At 46.6% G+C, this 20000-nt stretch overlaps 1 protein-coding gene across 1 annotated transcript in view; it reads right to left on the bottom strand.

The window, feature by feature from the left end:
• Positions 1 to 20000, bottom strand: part of chst15b (carbohydrate sulfotransferase 15b) — a 97004-nt gene that overhangs the window by 32261 nt on the left and 44743 nt on the right. The window contains 1 exon segment of the mRNA XM_090218023.1: positions 1458 to 2464. Coding sequence (XP_090074149.1) covers positions 1458 to 1946 — 489 coding nt within the window. The 5' untranslated portion in view covers positions 1947 to 2464.

Genomic DNA, 20000 nt, shown 5'->3' with positions numbered 1-20000 from the left:
AAACAAAAAGCAGAAAAAGCTTATTTATTTACATAAGTATTCAGACCCTTTGCTATGAGACTCTAAATGGAACTCTGCTGCATCCTGTTTCCATTGATCATCCTTGAGATGTTTCTACAAGTTGATTGGAGTCCACCTGTGGTAAATTCAATTTGACTGGACATGATTTGGAAAGGCACACACCTGTCTCACCATACACGCCTTCCATCTCCCCTCACAGGGTTCCCCGCCCATGTCCCCAGTTATTACAAGTAGAGGTGCAAACCTGTGGACACCTAAACAGTAACGTACTGCTCTGTTATGAACATGTTCCTCTTATCACCCCACACTCCGGCTGAATAGTCCAGAACAGGACACACGCATGTCTGATTCAGTTTGGAATAAGTAGCATAACCAATATCTTTGAGTGGTTTGGTTTGTCCTATAACTCCCCCAAGAGCTCTACTTGCTGTGTCGGCCCGGGGGGGGGCAGATGTTTAGCGTATAGAAAAGTAAAGGTCCCAGATATTTAGAATTGCTTAGTGAACTCGAAAATTTCTTCACCAAATCAAAACTGAAAAATAACTCTATTAATAGCTGTTTATATAAAATAAATGATCTGTCTGGTTGATCATTAGTCTCCATCATCTACACCAAGTCATTATCTGTCTGGTTGTCAGGTTGATCATTAGTTTCCATCATCTACACCAAGTCATTATCTGTCTGGTTGTCAGGTTGATCATTAGACTCCTTCTTCTACACCAAGTCATTATCTGTCTGGTTGTCAGGTTGATCATTAGACTCCATCTTCTCCACCAAATCATTATCTGTCTGGTTGTCAGGTTGATCATTAGACTCCATCTTCTACACCAAGTCATTATCTGTCTGGTTGTCAGGTTGATCATTAGACTCCATCTTCTACACCAAGTCGTTATCTGTCTGGTTGTCAGGTTGATCATTAGTTGACTATATAATTATACCATTCTGCAGGTTAAGTGTCTGACATCCAAGTGTTTTAACATGTTGTTTTCCTGTTTAGTTTTCAGGGAACATGTGTCTTCGTACGATTATTCCCCAAGATACGCCACATTTTCGTTACCCGAGAACAAACTAGCAAACTAGCCCTCCTCCCACTTATTAAGTACCTGTGTAACATCAGAGTTCAGCCCTTCCTGTTCCTGCCTGACTTCCATTGGAACTATCTTATGTCGTTCTGGTACCAAGTTATTTGTTTGGATTCACAAGGATGGGTTGTTATTTCGGCTAACGAATTGGGAAAACTAGAATATGGGAATGTTATGAAAGTTATTTATAATTGAACCTGGTGTGAATATAATTAAACTTTCCAAACAATCTACAACAATTCTATTTTGTTGAGACTTTTAATTAAAGATACAGATCAATATAATGCATGATCAGACACACACACACACACACACACACACAGACACACACACACACTCCAGTGCAGTACCTACATGTGGCTCACTGTGTAATAGCGCCTCGCGTTCTGGCAGCTGTCTGGTAGTACTGAACTCCACCTTGGACACTATGTTCTTCACCACCAGTTTAACGGTAGCGTAGTCCTTGGCAGAAGACACATTAAAAGGGTAGGGCCCAGTCCCGGACCCCGAGTTCGGCACCGTAGAGAAGTGATACGGGGACGGGGTCAAGAGGAGGCCCTTCTTGTCCCCAGTGAGGATATAGGATGCCACGATGAGGAACATGACGGCGAGGCCGAACAGGAAGCTGTACAGTTTAACCTTCCTGAAGCAGGTCAGGGTGCTCGTACCACATCCCAGGGTGCACCGGGGCCAGGGTCGGTGGAGATAGAGAGGGTCACGTTTCACCTCCAGCACGGCGAACAGGCTCATGGGGCTGTCGTCCACCTGTGGTTTCAGAGGTCTCTTCCTGTAGTCCTCCATCGAGGAACCCAACAGGGTGTATTCGTAGTCCATGTGTGTCATGGTGACAGAGAGGTGGGGTGATGGTGGGGTGGTTGGGTCTGAGGACCCACTGTGGAGGTGGGGTGGTTGGGGTCTGGGTGGTGGGGTGGGGTGATGGTGGGCTGGCTAGGTCTGAGGACCCACTGTGGTGGTGGGTCTGGGTGGTGGGGTGGTTGGGTCTGGGTGGTGGGGTGGGGTGGTTGGGTCTGGGTGGTGGGGTCTGGGTGGTGGGGTGATGGGGGGGTGGTGGAGGCCCGGCTAGGTTTGCTCAGCCTCAGAGACTTGGTGGTGGAGGAGAAGGAGAGGTGGTGGTGGTGGAGGAGAAGGAGAGGTGGTGGTGGTGGTGCCAGTGAGATGGGAGGAGGAGCCAGTAAGATGGGAGGAGGAGCCAGTGAGATGGGAGGAGGAGCCAGTGAGATGGTAGGAAGAGCCAGTGAGATGGTAGGAGGAGTATGATGGTTGTGGCCCAGGAGGATCATCCATACTGGGGGTGGGATGCTGCGTGCAGACAGACCACCTCCTCAACCACTACTGGAGCCCTGGAAACAGGAAGAAGAAGAGGCATGAGTGACAGAGAAGAAGGAAGTGGACTTCTAGTAGAACTTCCTGTTTCCTATTAAAAATGACTTTATGCTTAAGTTTCTAGCTGATTCATCCACAATCTAAAAAATGCTGGGTTAAAAACATCCCAATTTGGGTTATTTAGTAACCCAACACTGGGTCAATATTGGACAGAACACACGCTGGGTTATTTAGTAACCCAGCACAGGGTCAATACTGGACAGAACACACGCTGGGTTATTTAGTAACCCAACACTGGGTCAATACTGGACAGAACACACGCTGGGTTATTTAGTAACCCAACACTGGGTCAATACTGGACAGAACACACGCTGGGTTATTTAGTAACCCAACACTGGGTCAATACTGGACAGAACACACGCTGGGTTATTTAGTAACCCAACACTGGGTCAATACTGGACAGAACACACGCTGGGTTATTTAGTAACCCATCGCTGGGTTATTTAGTAACCCAACACTGGGTCAATACTGGACAGAACACACGCTGGGTTATTTAGTAACCCAACACTGGGTCAATACTGGACAGAACACACGCTGGGTTATTTAGTAACCCAACACTGGGTCAATACTGAACAGAACACAGGCTGGGTTATTTTGACCCAGACAGTAAGGCTGTGTGAATAACTAAACAAGATAGGTTGTTGGGATTACCCAATTAACCATCAGCTGGGTATATTAACTTTCATGCTGGGTCGACCTATCAGCTGGGTATATTAACTTTCATGCTGGGTCGACCAATCAGCTGGGTATATTAACTTTCATGCTGGGTCGACCAATCAGCTGGGTATATTAACTTTCATGCTGTGTCGACCAATCAGCTGGTTATATTAACTTTCATGTTTTTTTTTAATGCAATCCTTAGGTTGTTTTCAGGTCGAATGGCTTATTGGGGGCGTGGCTTTCAGCTAGATATTATTGGCCACCCGTGAGAGTAAATGTAATTCCTGTTCATCAATGTTAAATATTATATTCTGCAAATTCAAATGTTTTTTTGTTTTTGTTTTACACACTCTTCTATTATATTAAAATGATTAATTATCATAATATCATTATGATTAACTTATTATAATAAGGTACACCACCTTGTCGTTACCAAACATTTACATCGGCTTTTAGGGAACTCATATACTTCTGTAAGCGTCATTAAATCTGCATAAAATGTCAATGTTTGACCTTAATGTGATAACTATACAACAGAACAGATTAACAGGAATGGCGTTTACTCTCACGGGTGGCTGTAAATAACTATTCCGAAAGCCACACCCCCCCTACAAATCTATGCCTCTAGCACAGCACCCATAACCCAGCACACATAACCCAGCGCACATAACCCAGAACACATAACCCAGCACCCATAACCCAGCACCCATAACCCAGCACCCATAACCCAGCACCCATAACCCAGTACCCATAACCCAGCACCCATAACCCAGCACCCATAACCCAGCACCAATAACCAATAACCCATAACCCAGCACCAATAACCCAGCACCAATAACCCAGCACCAATAACCAATAACCCAGCACCAATAACCCAGCACCAATAACCAATAACCCAGCACCAATAACCCAGCACCAATAACCCATAACCCATAACCCAGCACCAATAACCCAGCACCAATAACCAATAACCCATAACCCAGCACCAATAACCCAGCACCAATAACCCAGCACCAATAACCCAGCACCAATAACCCAGCACCAATAACCCATAACCCAGCACCAATAACCCAGCACCAATAACCCATAACCCAGCACCAATAACCCAGCACCAATAACCCAGCACCAATAACCCATAACCCAGCACCAATAACCCAGCACCAATAACCCATAACCCAGCACCAATAACCCAGCACCAATAACCCAGCACCAATAACCCATAACCCAGCACCAATAACCCAGCACCAATAACCCATAACCCAGCACCAATAACCCAGCACCAATAACCCAGCACCAATAACCCATAACCCAGCACCAATAACCCAGCACCAATAACCCAGCACCAATAACCCATAACCCAGCACCAATAACCCAGCACCAATAACCCAGCACCAATAACCCATAACCCAGCACCAATAACCCAGCACCAATAACCCAGCACCAATAACCCAGCACCAATAACCCATAACCCAGCACCAATAACCCAGCACCAATAACCCAGCACCAATAACCCAGCACCAATAACCCATAACCCAGCACCAATAACCCAGCACCAATAACCCAGCACCAATAACCCATAACCCAGCACCAATAACCCAGCACCAATAACCCAGCACCAATAACCCAGCACCAATAACCCATAACCCAGCACCAATAACCCAGCACCAATAACCCAGCACCAATAACCCATAACCCAGCACCAATAACCCAGCACCAATAACCCAGCACCAATAACCAATAACCCATAACCCAGCACCAATAACCCATAACCCATAACCCAGCACCAATAACCAATAACCCATAACCCAGCACCAATAACCCATAACCCAGCACCAATAACCAATAACCCATAACCCAGCACCAATAACCAATAACCCAGCACCAATAACCAATAACCCATAACCCAGCACCAATAACCAATAACCCATAACCCAGCACCAATAACCCATAACCCAGCACCAATAACCCAGCACCAATAACCAATAACCCAGCACCAATGACCCAGCACCAATAACCCATAACCCAGCAGTTCTTAAAAGAAAGCAGCCCAACTGAGTGGCCCAACACCCTGCAACCCAACAATTGGGTCGTACAAATAACCCATAACCCAGCACCAATAACCCAGCACCAATAACCCATCATTGTGTTTAGATTGTACAGCTGCTTGTGACCTGGAAGAGGAAGAATTGAATAAGTGAGAACAAAGAGCTACGTCACGTTTCATCCAATCACAGACTCTTCCACCGAAACTGACTAGCGACGTTTCCCCCTTTAAAATCACTTGACAGTTCCGTCCAATTCATCCTGATCCAAAGCAGTGGAAGTGATTATATGGAGAAAACCTCTCAATCACAACAACAATGAAACACATAATACATTATACATAATACATTATACATACACTTCCATTGTAGACCAACTGTTGTTCCTGCTGAATCCATAACTTTAAAGTTCTCTCTCACTGAGGCTACAGTCTCTCTCTGAGTCAGTCTAGTAAAGTCTCTCTCTCTCTGTCTCTCTCTCTCTCCTCCTCCTCCCCTTCTCTCTCTCTCTCTCTCACTGAGGCTACAGTCTCTCTCTGAGTCAGTCTAGTAAAGTCGCTCTCTCTGTCTCTCTCACTCTCCTCCTCCTCCCCTTCTCTCTCTCTCTCTCTCACTGAGGCTACAGTCTCTCTCTGAGTCAGTCTAGTAAAGCTCTCTCTCTCTGTCTCTCTCTCTCTCTCTCCTCCTCCTCCTCCCCTTCTCTCTCTCTCACTGAGGCTACAGTCTCTCTCTGAGTCAGTCTAGTAAAGTCTCTCTCTCTCTCTCTCTCTCTCACTGAGGCTACAGTCTCTCTCTGAGTCAGTCTAGTAAAGCTCTCTCTCTCTCTCACTGAGGCTACAGTCTCTCTCTGAGTCAGTCTAGTAAAGCTCTCTCTCTCTCTCACTGAGGCTACAGTCTCTCTCTGAGTCAGTCTAGTAAAGCTCTCTCTCTCTCTCTCGCTCTGCCCCCCTCCCCCCCTCTCTTGTCTTGTCTTATCATACTAGTAGCAGACGTGACAACAACGTCCCAAAAGCTGTAATTGATGCAGATATTCCGCCACAGAGCGGATCGGGCTGTACTCAGGATGTTGCTTACATCCTGGTAGAAGTGCTGACTATCTGATGTGTGTGTGTGTGTGTGTGTGTGTGTGTGTGTGTGTGTGTGTGTGTGTGTGCCTTGCGGGTGTGTTTGTGTCTGTATGCTTGAGTCAGGAACCAGGTAACAGAGAGGGCAGCTTGCATTGAAACTTGCTGATTACATTTACATTCATATCAGACAGCATGGGTACATTAATATCAGACAGCATGGGTACATTAATATCAGACAACATGGGTACATTAATATCAGACAACATGGGTACATTAATATCAGACAACATGGGTACATTAATATCAGACAATGTGGGTACATTAATATCAGACAACATGGGTACATTAATATCAGACAACATGGGTACATTAATATCAGACAACATGGGTACATTAATATCAGACAACATGGGTACATTAATATCAGACAACATGGGTACATTAATATCAGACAACATGGGTACATTAATATCAGACAATGTGGGTACATTAATATCAGACAACATGGGTACATGGGTACATTAATATCAGACAACATGGGTATATTAATATCAGACAACATGGGTACATTAATATCAGACAACATGGGTACATGGGTACATTAATATCAGACAACATGGGTACATTAATATCAGACAACATGGGTATATTAATATCAGACAACATGGGTACATTAATATCAGACAACATGGCTACATTAATATCAGACAACATGGGTACATTAATATCAGACAACATGGGTACATGGGTACATTAATATCAGACAACACGGGTACATTAATATCAGACAACATGGGTACATGGGTACATTCTGCACTGCCCTGTTCTACACTGCCCTGCCCTGCTCTACACTGCCCTGTTCTACACTGCCCTGCCCTGCTCTACACTGCCCTGTTCTACACTGCACTGCCCTGTTCTACACTGCCCTGCTATGTTCAACACTGCCCTGCCCTGTTCTACACTGCCCTGCCCTGCTCTATACTGCCCTGCCCTGTTCTACACTGCCCTGCCCTGCTCTACACTGCCCTGCCCTGCTCTACACTGCCCTGCTCTGTTCTACACTGCCCTGCCCTGCTCTACACTGCCCTGCCCTATTCTACACTGCCCTGCTCTGTTCTACACTGCCCTGCCCTGCTCTATACTGCCCTGCCCTGTTCCACACCGCCCTGCCCTGTTCTACACTGCCCTGCCCTGCTCTATACTGCCCTGCCCTGTTCCACACCGCCCTGCCCTGTTCCACACCGCCCTGCCCTGTTCTACACTGCCCTGTTCTACACTGCCCTGTTCTGCACTGCCCTGTTCTACACTGCCCTGTTCTACACTGCCCTGTTCTACACTGCCCTGTTCTACACTGCCCTGCCCTGTTCTACACTGCCCTGTTCTACACTGCCCTGCCCTGTTCTACACTGCCCTGTTCTACACTGCCCTGCCCTGTTCTACACTACACTGCCCTGTTCTACACTACACTGCCCTGTTCTGCACTGCCCTGTTCTGCACTGCCCTGCCCTGTTCTACACTACACTGCCCTGTTCTACACTACACTGCCCTGTTCTACACTACACTGCCCTGTTCTGCACTGCCCTGCCCTGCTCTACACTACACTGCCCTGTTCTGCACTGCCCTGCCCTGTTCTACACTACACTGCCCTGTTCTACACTGCCCTGCCCTGTTCTACACTACACTGCCCTGTTCTGCACTGCCCTGTTCTGCACTGCCCTGTTCTGCACTGCCCTGTTCTACACTGCCCTGTTCTACACTACACTGATCTACACTGCCCTGCCCTGTTCTACACTGCCCTGCCCTGTTCTACACTACACGGATCTACACTGCCCTGCCCTGTTCTACACTACACTGTTCTACACTGCCCTGCCCTGTTCTACACTACACTGCCCTGTTCTGCACTGCCCTGTTCTACACTGCCCTGTTCTACACTGCCCTGCCCTGTTCTACACTGCCCAGTGTAGAGCAGGGCAGGGCAGTGTAGAGCAGGGCAGGGCAGTGTAGAACAGGGCAGGGCAGTGTAAAACAGGGCAGGGCAGTGTAGAACAGGGCAGTGTAGAGCAGGGCAGGGCAGTGTAGAACAGGGCAGTGTAGGGCAGGGCAGGGCAGTGTAGAGCAGGGCAGTGTAGGGCAGGGCAGTGCAGTGTAGAGCAGGGCAGGGCAGTGTAGAGCAGGGCAGGACAGGGCAGTGTAGAACAGGGCAGGGCAGTGCAGGGCAGTGCAGGGCAGGGCAGGACAGGGCAGTGCAGTGCAGGGCAGTGCAGGGCAGGGCAGGACAGGACAGGGCAGTGTAGAGCATGGCAGGGCAGTGTAGAGCAGGGCAGTGCAGTGTAGAGCAGGGCAGGGCAGTGTAGAGCAGGGCAGGACAGGACAGGGCAGTGTAGAGCAGGGCAGTGTAGAACAGGGCAGGGCAGTGCAGGGCAGTGCAGGGCAGGGCAGGGCAGGGCAGGACAGGGCAGTGCAGGGCAGGGCAGTGTAGAACCGGTCGCCCCCCGCCTCCTGCTAGAACAGCAGACTGGAGGCTGGGGAGACACCATGTGTTTGCTAACTAACTACCACTAATGGCTAACGCCATGTGTTAGCTAGCTTGCTAGTTAGGAACTTGTGTGCTAGATAGCATGCTATTTTGCTAGCTTGCACACGGTGTTGCCGATAGCCCCCCGCCTGCTGTGAGAGAGCGAGAGAGAGAGAGAGAGAGAGAGTGGGAGAGAGAGAGAGAGAGAGAGAGAGAGAGAGAGAGAGAGAGAGAGGGGGATAGAGTGAGAGAGAGAGTGAGAGAGAGAGAGAGAGAGAGAGAGAGAGAGAGAGAGAGAGAGAGAGAAGGATAGGGAAATCGTTTTTTAAAGGCAGTTTTGTCTTTTCCCAGCATGAAAGTCAACGACAACACAAGGAGGTCTGTAAGGATTAGGACAACTTTTTAGCAATTTCCTGTTAATCAGTTACAGTACAGTTTGTTCTCTTTCTCTCGCTCTCTCCCTCGCACTTTCGCCCCCTCTCTCTCTCGCCCCCTCTCTCTCTCTCGCCCCCTCTCTCTCTCGCCCCCTCTCTCTGAGAGAGAGTATAGCCTTGGAGGATTTTGTCTATTGCTTGGAATACAACAAGCAGTGTCATTATCAGGTCCAACTGCAGCCCAGCCTGCCCATGCCGTTAATACTCTTCACCAAAGGTTTGAGGAAGTGGCTTCTCTTTCTTGTTGCCCTGTTGTGTGTTGAATGTGTAACATCTCTTTAGATCGTACAGTACCGTAAGCTCACTGCACAGCGTGACGTTTTAAAAATAAATATAAAAAAATACATTTTAGTCATTTAGGAGACGCTCCTATCCAGAGCGACTTACAGGAGCAGTTGAGGTTCAGTGTCTTGCTCAAGGGCACAATAACACATTTTCACCGGCTCCAGGCTAGGTGAAAATTAAATAATTTTGTTGTTGTTGTACATAGTTTTTTTTTTTCTCCCTTTTTCTCCCCAGTTTCGTGGTATCTAATTGGTAGTTACAGTCTTGTCTCATCGCTGCAACTCCCGTACGGACTCGGGAGAGGTGAAGGTCGAGAGCCAAGCGTCCTCTGAAGCACAACCCAACCAAGCCGCACTGCTTCTTGACACAACACTTAACCCGGGAAGCCAGCCGCACCAATGTGTCGGACGCTGAGGCCAATTGTGCGCCGCCCCATGGGTCTCCTGGTCACGGCTACTACAGAGCCTGGACTCAAACCAGGTTCTCTAGTGGCACAGCTAGCACTGCGTTGCAGTGCCTTAGACCACTGCGCCACTCGGGAGACCCATGTAAAGGGGTCTCTAATGAGGTATTAATATCGCAGCTCTCTGTTAACACCACATTGAGGCTGCATCTCAAATGGAACTGTCTCTACTATCTCTACTGTCTCTCATGTCTCTACTATCTCTACTATCTCTACTGTCTCTACTGTCTCTACTGTCTCTACTACCTCTACTGTCTCTAATGTCTCTACTGTCTCTACTGTCTCTAATGTCTCTACTGTCTCTACTCTCTCATGTCTCTACTGTCTCTACTATCTCTACTGTCTCTCATGTCTCTACTATCTCTACTCTCTTATATTTCTACTGTCTCTACTATCTCTACTGTCTCTACTATCTCTACTGTCTCTACTGTCTCTACTATCTCTACTATCTCTACTGTCTCTAATGTCTCTACTGTATCTACTGTCTCTACTGTCTCTACTATCTCTACTGTCTCTCATGTCTCTACTATCTCTACTCTCTCATATTTCTACTGTCTCTACTGTCTCTACTATCTCTACTGTCTCTACTATCTCTACTGTCTTTATTGTCTCTCATATCTCTACTGTCTCTACTGTCTCTACTGTCTCTACAATCTCTACTGTCTCTACTACCTCTACTGTCTCTACTACCTCTACTGTCTCTACTGTCTCTACTATCTCTACTGTCTCTACTGTCTCTACTGTCTCTACTATCTCTACTACCGCTACTGTCTCTACTGTCTCTACTATCTCTACTATCTCTACTGTCTCTACTGTCTCTACTATCTCTACTGTCTCTACTGTCTCTACTATCTCTACTGTCTCTACTATCTCTACTGTCTCTACTGTCTCTTACTATTATTCAACTGTTTCAATATTGTATCATTACTTTCTCTAGACTGGAGTGTTCCTGTAGTTATATGTGTTGATCTATCTCTAGAAAGGAGTGTTCCTGTAGTACCAGAGAGAGACAGGGATGGAGGTAGAGAGAGAGAGGGTTGACTGGATGGAGAGATGGAACAGACCAGAGAGAGACAGGGGACAGGGATGGAGATAGAGAGAGAGGGCTGACTGGATGGAGAGATGGAACAGACCAGAGAGAGACAGGGGTGGAGGTAGAGAGAGAGGATCTATATTATCTATGGACCACTGTTGATCCATGGGGTTGCTCAGCGCTAGATAGATACAGGGTTTTCCTTCCATCTATGGACCACTGTGTGATCTGGGGGCTGCTGAAAGAGAAATATCATTTTCTGATAAGAATAATCCTTTATCCAGCAGGCTTCACCAGGGTATCTCTCACAGCCCTCTCTGGCAGGAGACAGGGGCTAACATACAGTACAGAACAGCACTGTGTAGTCTAGTACCTTCCAGAATGCTTACATTTGTTCTAGAATGTAGTTCTCAGAGACATGCAGTAACAGGCTACTGTTAGAATGTAGTTCTCAGAGACAGGATAGTAACAGACTACTGTTAGAATGTAGTTCTCAGAGACAGGATAGTAACAGACTACTGGTAGAATGTAGTTCTCAGAGACAGGATAGTAACAGACTACTGTTAGAATGTAGTTCTCAGAGACAGGATAGTAACAGACTACTGTTAGAATGTAGTTCTCAGAGACAGGATAGTAACAGACTACTGGTAGAATGTAGTTCTCAGAGACAGGATAGTAACAGACTACTGGTAGAATGTAGTTCTCAGAGACAGGATAGTAACAGACTACTGTTAGAATGTAGTTCTCAGAGACATGCAGTAACAGGCTACTGTTAGAATGTAGTTCTCAGAGACAGGATAGTAACAGACTACTGGTAGAATGTAGTTCTCAGAGACAGGATAGTAACAGACTACTGTTAGAATGTAGTTCTCAGAGACATGATAGTAACAGACTACTGTTAGAATGTAGTTCTCAGAGACAGGATAGTAACAGACTACTGTTAGAATGTAGTTCTCAGAGACAGGATAGTAACAGACTACTGTTAGAATGTAGTTCTCAGAGACAGAGACAGGATAGTAACAGACTACTGTTAGAATGTAGTTCTCAGAGACAGGATAGTAACAGACTACTGTTAGAATGTAGTTCTCAGAGACAGGATAGTAACAGACTACTGTTAGAATGTAGTTCTCAGAGACAGAGACAGGATAGTAACAGACTACTGTTAGAATGTAGTTCTCAGAGACATGCAGTAACAGGCTACTGTTAGAATGTAGTTCTCAGAGACAGGATAGTAACAGACTACTGGTAGAATGTAGTTCTCAGAGACAGGATAGTAACAGACTACTGTTAGAATGTAGTTCTCAGAGACATGCAGTAACAGGCTACTGTTAGAATGTAGTTCTCAGAGACAGGATAGTAACAGACTACTGTTAGAATGTAGTTCTCAGAGACAGGATAGTAACAGACTACTGTTAGAATGTAGTTCTCAGAGACAGGATAGTAACAGACTACTGGTAGAATGTAGTTCTCAGAGACAGGATAGTAACAGACTACTGTTAGAATGTAGTTCTCAGAGACATGCAGTAACAGGCTACTGTTAGAATGTAGTTCTCAGAGACAGGATAGTAACAGACTACTGTTAGAATGTAGTTCTCAGAGACAGGATAGTAACAGACTACTGTTAGAATGTAGTTCTCAGAGACAGGATAGTAACAGACTACTGGTAGAATGTAGTTCTCAGAGACAGGATAGTAACAGACTACTGGTAGAATGTAGTTCTCAGAGACATGCAGTAACAGGCTACTGTTAGAATGTAGTTCTCAGAGACAGGATAGTAACAGACTACTGTTAGAATGTAGTTCTCAGAGACAGGATAGTAACAGAATACTGGTAGAATGTAGTTCTCAGAGACAGGATAGTAACAGACTACTGGTAGAATGTAGTTCTCAGAGACAGGATAGTAACAGGCTACTGGTAGAATGTAGTTCTCAGAGACAGAGACAGGATAGTAACAGACTACTGTTAGAATGTAGTTCTCAGAGACAAGATAGTAACAGACTACTGGTAGAATGTAGTTCTCAGAGACAGGATAGTAACAGACTACTGGTAGAATGTAGTTCTCAGAGACAGGATAGTAACAGACTACTGGTAGAATGTAGTTCTCAGAGACAGGATAGTAACAGACTACTGGTAGAATGTAGTTCTCAGAGACAGGATAGTAACAGACTACTGGTAGAATGTAGTTCTCAGAGACAGGATAGTAACAGACTACTGGTAGAATGTAGTTCTCAGAGACAGAGACAGGATAGTAACAGACTACTGTTAGAATGTAGTTCTCAGAGACAGGATAGTAACAGACTACTGGTAGAATGTAGTTCTCAGAGACAAGATAGTAACAGACTACTGTTAGAATGTAGTTCTCAGAGACAGGATAGTAACAGACTACTGTTAGAATGTAGTTCTCAGAGACAGGATAGTAACAGACTACTGGTAGAATGTAGTTCTCAGAGACAGGATAGTAACAGACTACTGGTAGAATGTAGTTCTCAGAGACAGGATAGTAACAGACTACTGGTAGAATGTAGTTCTCAGAGACAGGATAGTAACAGACTACTGGTAGAATGTAGTTCTCAGAGACAGAGACAGGACGGTAACAGACTACTGGTAGAATGATTCCATAAAGAAACAATGAAATGGTTTGAAGTTCTGTACTGATCTTCTGACATCCTAACAGCAGCCTCTTCTCATCCTCATCGATCCGAACGTTGGACATATTTAGAGAAGAACTCCTCTCATCTCAAGGTCCAGGAAATGGAAGCTTGGTCCCATTCCACCAACAACACAGGAAGGACAGACCGGCTAGCTGGACGGACAGACAGACAGATTCTGAGTACCAGTCAACAAACAGTTGGAAGATTCAACAGCATGAGGTTATCTAGCCTTCTTTCCAAGATTTACTATCTGTGTCCTGCACCTGAAAGATACTGGATATCTGTAGGACACCACTTCTAGTGATATCAGGATATCTGTAGGACACTACTCCTAGTGATATGAGGATATAGGACACTACTTCTAGTGATATGAGGATATAGGACACTACTTCTATTGGACACTACTTCTAGGGATATGAGGATATAGGACACTACTTCTATAGGACACTACTTCTAGGGATATGAGGATATCTATAGGACACTACTTCTGATCTAGTCATATGATTAATTACAGACAGGATAGTACCAGTCTGGACAGGTGTGATTGATTACAGACCGGATAGTACCAGTCTGGACAGATATGATTAATTACAGACAGGATAGTACCAGTCTGGACAGATATGATTAATTACAGACAGGATAGTACCAGTCTGGACAGATATGATTAATTACAGACAGGATAGTACCAGTCTGGACAGACATTACTCATTACAGACAGGATAGTACCAGTCTGGACAGACATTACTCATTACAGACAGGATAGTACCAGTCTAGACATATATATGACTCATTACAGACAGGATAGTACCAGTCTGGACAGATGTGATTCATTACAGACAGGATAGTACCAGTCTGGACAGATATGATTAATTACAGACAGGATAGTACCAGTCTGGACAGATATGATTAATTACAGACAGGATAGTACCAGTCTGGACAGATATGATTAATTACAGACAGGATAGTACCAGTCTGGACAGATGTGATTCATTACAGACAGGATAGTACCAGTCTAGACATATATATGACTCATTACAGACAGGATAGTACCAGTCTGGACAGATGTGATTCATTACAGACAGGATAGTACCAGTCTGGACAAGTGTGATTAATTACAGACAGGATAGTACCAGTCTGGACAGGTGTGATTAATTACAGACAGGATAGTACTATTCTGGACCGATATGACTCATTACAGACAGGATAGTACCAGTCTGGACAGATATGACTCATTACAGACAGGATTGAACCAGTCTGGACAGAGGGATGGAGTGTGATATGGTTGATCTGAGTCTACTAATCACACAGCAGTTGAAGTTGAGTGTCTGTAATCACACTGGGTCATGGCTAAGTAGATGAGACTAACAGCTGAGTCATCATATCAATACAAATCAAATGTTATTTGCCCCACTGCTTACGAGCCCTTTCCAACGATGCAGAGTTGAGACTTCTGTTTCAACAGAATACTCACACACACACACACACACACACACACATACCACATACTTCTGTTATCAACAGAAAACTCACAGTCATTATTAACCATCTAGATGAGGCCTCCTCCATGACACACACACACACACACACACACACACACACACACCACAGGCGACAGGGGCGCAGACACACACACACCACAGGCAAGGGGGGCACAGACACGAGCGTGAGATCATGCATCACTTATGACACCAAATTAATGAGCTGATCTGATTGGCAGAATGATAATAAACAGCCAATGAAATCCTATGACACTTCTCTCTCTCTGTCTCTCTCTCCCTCCTTCTCTTCCTCCTCTCTCCCTCCTCTCTCTCTCCATCCTTCTCTTCCTCCTCCCTCCCTCCCTCCCTCCTCTCTCCCTCCTTTTCTTCCTCTCTCTCCCTCCTTCTCTTTCTCCCTCCCTCCTTCTCTTTCTCCCTCCCTCCCTCCCTCCCTCCCTCTCTCCCTCCCTCCCTCCCTCCTTCTCTTCCTCCTCTCTCCTCTCTCCCTCCCTCCTCCCTCCCTCCCTCCCTCCCTCCTCTCTCTCTCTCTCTCCCTCCCTCCTTCTCTTCCTCCTCTCTCCCCCCTCCTTCCACCAATGTTCATGGCTATCAGTCTTTCTCCACACGTCACCTCACGTCTCCGTACACCACCCAGTGTAATTAAAATAAAGGGTTTCTAGTGGAATAAACAGTGTTCATGAGGACAGGGTAAATACATCCCACTGAGGCATGAAATTAATTAGACAACAGCATACAGGAACAGAACAGAACAGAACAGGAGCACAATGGAACAGAGCAGAGAATAGAATAGAATAGAACAGAGAACAGAGCAGGGCAGAGAACAGAACAGAACAGAGCAGAGAACAGAACAGAATAGAGAACAGAGCAGGGCAGAGAACAGAACAGAGAACAGAACATAATAGAGAACAGAGCAGGGCAGAGAACAGAACAGAGAGCAGAGAACAGAACAGAACAGAGAACAGTACAGGAGCACAACAGAGCAGAGCGGAACAGAGAACAGAACAGAGAACAGAGCAGAGAACAGAACAGAGAACAGAACAGAGAACAGAACAGAGCAGAGAACAGAACAGAACAGAGAACAGAACAGAGCAGAGAATAGAACAGAACAGAGAACAGAACAGAACAGAGAACAGAACAGGGAACAGAACAGAGCAGAGGACAGAACAGAACAGAGAACAGAACAGAGCAGAGAAGAGAACAGAACAGAGAACAGAACAGAACAGAGAACAGAACAGGGAACAGAACAGAGCAGAGGACAGAACAGAACAGAGAACAGAACCGAGCAGGGAACAGAACAGGGAACAGAACAGAGCAGAGGACAGAACAGAACAGAGAACAGAACAGAGCAGGGAACAGAACAGAGCAGAGCGGAACAGAGCAGAGAACAGAACAGAGCAGAGAACAGAACAGAACAGAGAACAGAACAGAGCAGAGAATAGAACAGAACAGAGAACAGAACAGAACAGAGAACAGAACAGGGAACAGAACAGAGCAGAGGACAGAACAGAACAGAGAACAGAACAGAGCAGAGAAGAGAACAGAACAGAGAACAGAACAGAACAGAGAACAGAACAGGGAACAGAACAGAGCAGAGGACAGAACAGAACAGAGAACAGAACCGAGCAGGGAACAGAACAGGGAACAGAACAGAGCAGAGGACAGAACAGAACAGAGAACAGAACAGAGCAGGGAACAGAACAGAGCAGAGCGGAACAGAGCAGAGAACAGAACAGAGCAGAGAACAGAAAAAGAGAACAGAACAGAGAACAGCACAGAGAAACGAACAGAGCAGAGAACAGAGCAGAGAACAGAGAACAGAACAGAGCAGAGAACAGAACAGAACAGAGAACAACAGAGAACAGAACAGAGAACAGGGAACAGAACAGAGAACAGAACAGAGAACAGAGCAGAGAACAGAACAGAAAAAGGGAACAGAGAACCTGGCCCGAGGCTCCGTCAAACCGCCATCCGTCACAGTCGGGTGAAATCCATCATGTAAGTGATATATCTAAGTTACACAACGTTATGGCTGGAGATCGATATTCCTCATGGCGGCTCAGCTGTGCATTGAGCTGTTACTTCAGAAGACATGAAGCCATGGGTTGTGGGTTGTCATCCAACACATTCTGCTGAGTCACATATGGAGCCTATCCCTGGCTGACCTGGGGTCAGGCTATAATCTAGTGGTCAGGTTATAGACTGTTATAGAGACACTGTGTCATCCAACACATTCTGCTGAGTCACATATGGAGCCTATCCCTGGCTGACCTGGGGTCAGGCTATAATCTAGTGGTCAGGTTAGAGACTGTTATTGACACTGACACTGTGTCATCCAACACATTCTGCTGAGTCACATAGGGAACGTATTTAGGGCTGACCTGGGATCAGGAGTGAGACACTATAACATTCTGCTGAGTCACATTGGGAACGTATTTAGGGCTGACCTGGGATCAGGAGTGAGACACTATAACATTCTGCTAGGTCACATAGGGAACGTATTTAGGGCTGACCTGGGATCAGGAGTGAGACACTATAACATTCTGCTAGGTCACATAGGGAACGTATTTAGGGCTGACCTGGGATCAGGAGTGAGACACTATAACATTCTGCTAGGTCACATAGGGAACGTATTTAGGGCTGACCTGGGATCAGGAGTGAGACACTATAACATTCTGCTAGGTCACATAGGGAACGTATTTAGGGCTGACCTGGGATCAGGAGTGAGACACTATAACATTCTGCTGAGTCACATAGGGAACGTATTTAGGGCTGACCTGGGATCAGGAGTGAGACACTATAACATTCTGCTGAGTCACATAGGGAACGTATTTAGGGCTGACCTGGGATCAGGAGTGAGACACTATAACATTCTGCTGAGTCACATAGGGAACGTATTTAGGGCTGACCTGGGATCAGGAGTGAGACACTATAACATTCTGCTGAGTCACATAGGGAACGTATTTAGGGCTGACCTGGGATCAGGAGTGAGACACTATAACATTCTGCTAGGTCACATAGGGAACGTATTTAGGGCTGACCTGGGATCAGGAGTGAGACACTATAACATTCTGCTAGGTCACATAGGGAACGTATTTAGGGCTGACCTGGGATCAGGAGTGAGACACTATAACATTCTGCTAGGTCACATAGGGAACGTATTTAGGGCTGACCTGGGATCAGGAGTGAGACACTATAACATTCTGCTAGGTCACATAGGGAACGTATTTAGGGCTGACCTGGGATCAGGAGTGAGACACTATAACATTCTGCTGAGTCACATAGGGAACGTATTTAGGGCTGACCTGGGATCAGGAGTGAGACACTATAACATTCTGCTGAGTCACATAGGGAACGTATTTAGGGCTGACCTGGGATCAGGAGTGAGACACTATAACATTCTGCTGAGTCACATAGGGAACGTATTTAGGGCTGACCTGGGATCAGGAGTGAGACACTATAACATTCTGCTGAGTCACATAGGGAACGTATTTAGGGCTGACCTGGGATCAGGAGTGAGACACTATAACATTCTGCTGAGTCACATAGGGAACGTATTTAGGGCTGACCTGGGATCAGGAGTGAGACACTATAACATTCTGCTGAGTCACATATGGACTCCATCCAGGACTGCATCGATTTAATTGAATATCTCTATGTGATGCCAACTGTAAAATAATTAAACGTAGGGATTGAACTTGATCATAATAAACACATTTTAGGGGCCAAAACGTCCGTCACATTTTATGCGGGTTTGGCCGTTCTGCTGATTGTAATTTCCATAGGCTTTCTAGGTCAGACCAGGGTTTATTGGCATCACTACTTCACCGGACACTGGGAGACTGGTGACTTCACGCTCCAGACCGGACACTGGGGGCCTAGTGACTTCACGCTCCAGACCGGACACTGGGGGGCCTGGTGACTTCACGCTCCAGACCGGACACTGGGGGGCCTGGTAACTTCACACTCCAGACCGGACACTGGGGGGCCTGGTGACTTCACACTCCAGACCGGACACTGGGGGGCCTGGTGACTTCACGCTCCAGACCGGACACTGGGGGGCCTGGTGACTTCACGCTCCAGACCGGACACTGGGGGCCTGGTGACTTCACGCTCCAGACCGGACACTGGGGGCCTGGTGACTTCACGCTCCAGAACGGACACTGGGGACCTGGTGACTTCACGCTCCAGACCGGACACTGGGGGCCTGGTGACTTCACGCTCCAGAACGGACACTGGGGACCTGGTGACTTCACGCTCCAGACCGGACACTGGGGGCCTGGTGACTTCACGCTCCAGACCGGACACTGGGGGCCTGGTGACTTCACGCTCCAGACCGGACACTGGGGGCCTGGTGACTTCACGCTCCAGACCGGACACTGGGGGCCTGGTGACTTCACGCTCCAGACCGGACACTGGGGGCCTGGTGACTTCACGCTCCAGACCGGACACTGGGGGCCTGGTGACTTCACGCTCCAGAACGGACACTAGGGGCCTGGTGACTTCACGCTCCAGACCGGATATATAACCAAGACTGACCTGAGATCAGTCTAATGTAGAGGAAGTCACCATCACATAAACTGTGTGTGATATATAACCAAGACTGACCTGGGATCAGTCTAATGTAGAGGAAGTCACCATCACATAAACTGTGGGTGCGTCACAGGAAGCTGGTGGCACCTATTTTGGGGGGAAGAAGGGCTTGTGGTAAAGGCTGGGGTGGAATAGTTTCTATGTGTTTGATGCCATTCCATTCGCTCCGTTCCAGCCATTATTATGAGCCGTCCTCCCCTTAGCAGCCTCCACGGGGTGTGTGTGTGTGTGTGTGTGTGTCTGTGTTTGTGTGT

The sequence above is a fragment of the Oncorhynchus mykiss genome, chromosome 23, assembly GCF_057628025.1.
Source record: "Oncorhynchus mykiss isolate SJ-2025 chromosome 23, ASM5762802v1, whole genome shotgun sequence".
Lineage (NCBI taxonomy): Eukaryota > Metazoa > Chordata > Actinopteri > Salmoniformes > Salmonidae > Oncorhynchus > Oncorhynchus mykiss.
Note: the sequence above shows the minus strand (reverse complement) of the source record. Positions and strands in the feature narration are given on the sequence as shown.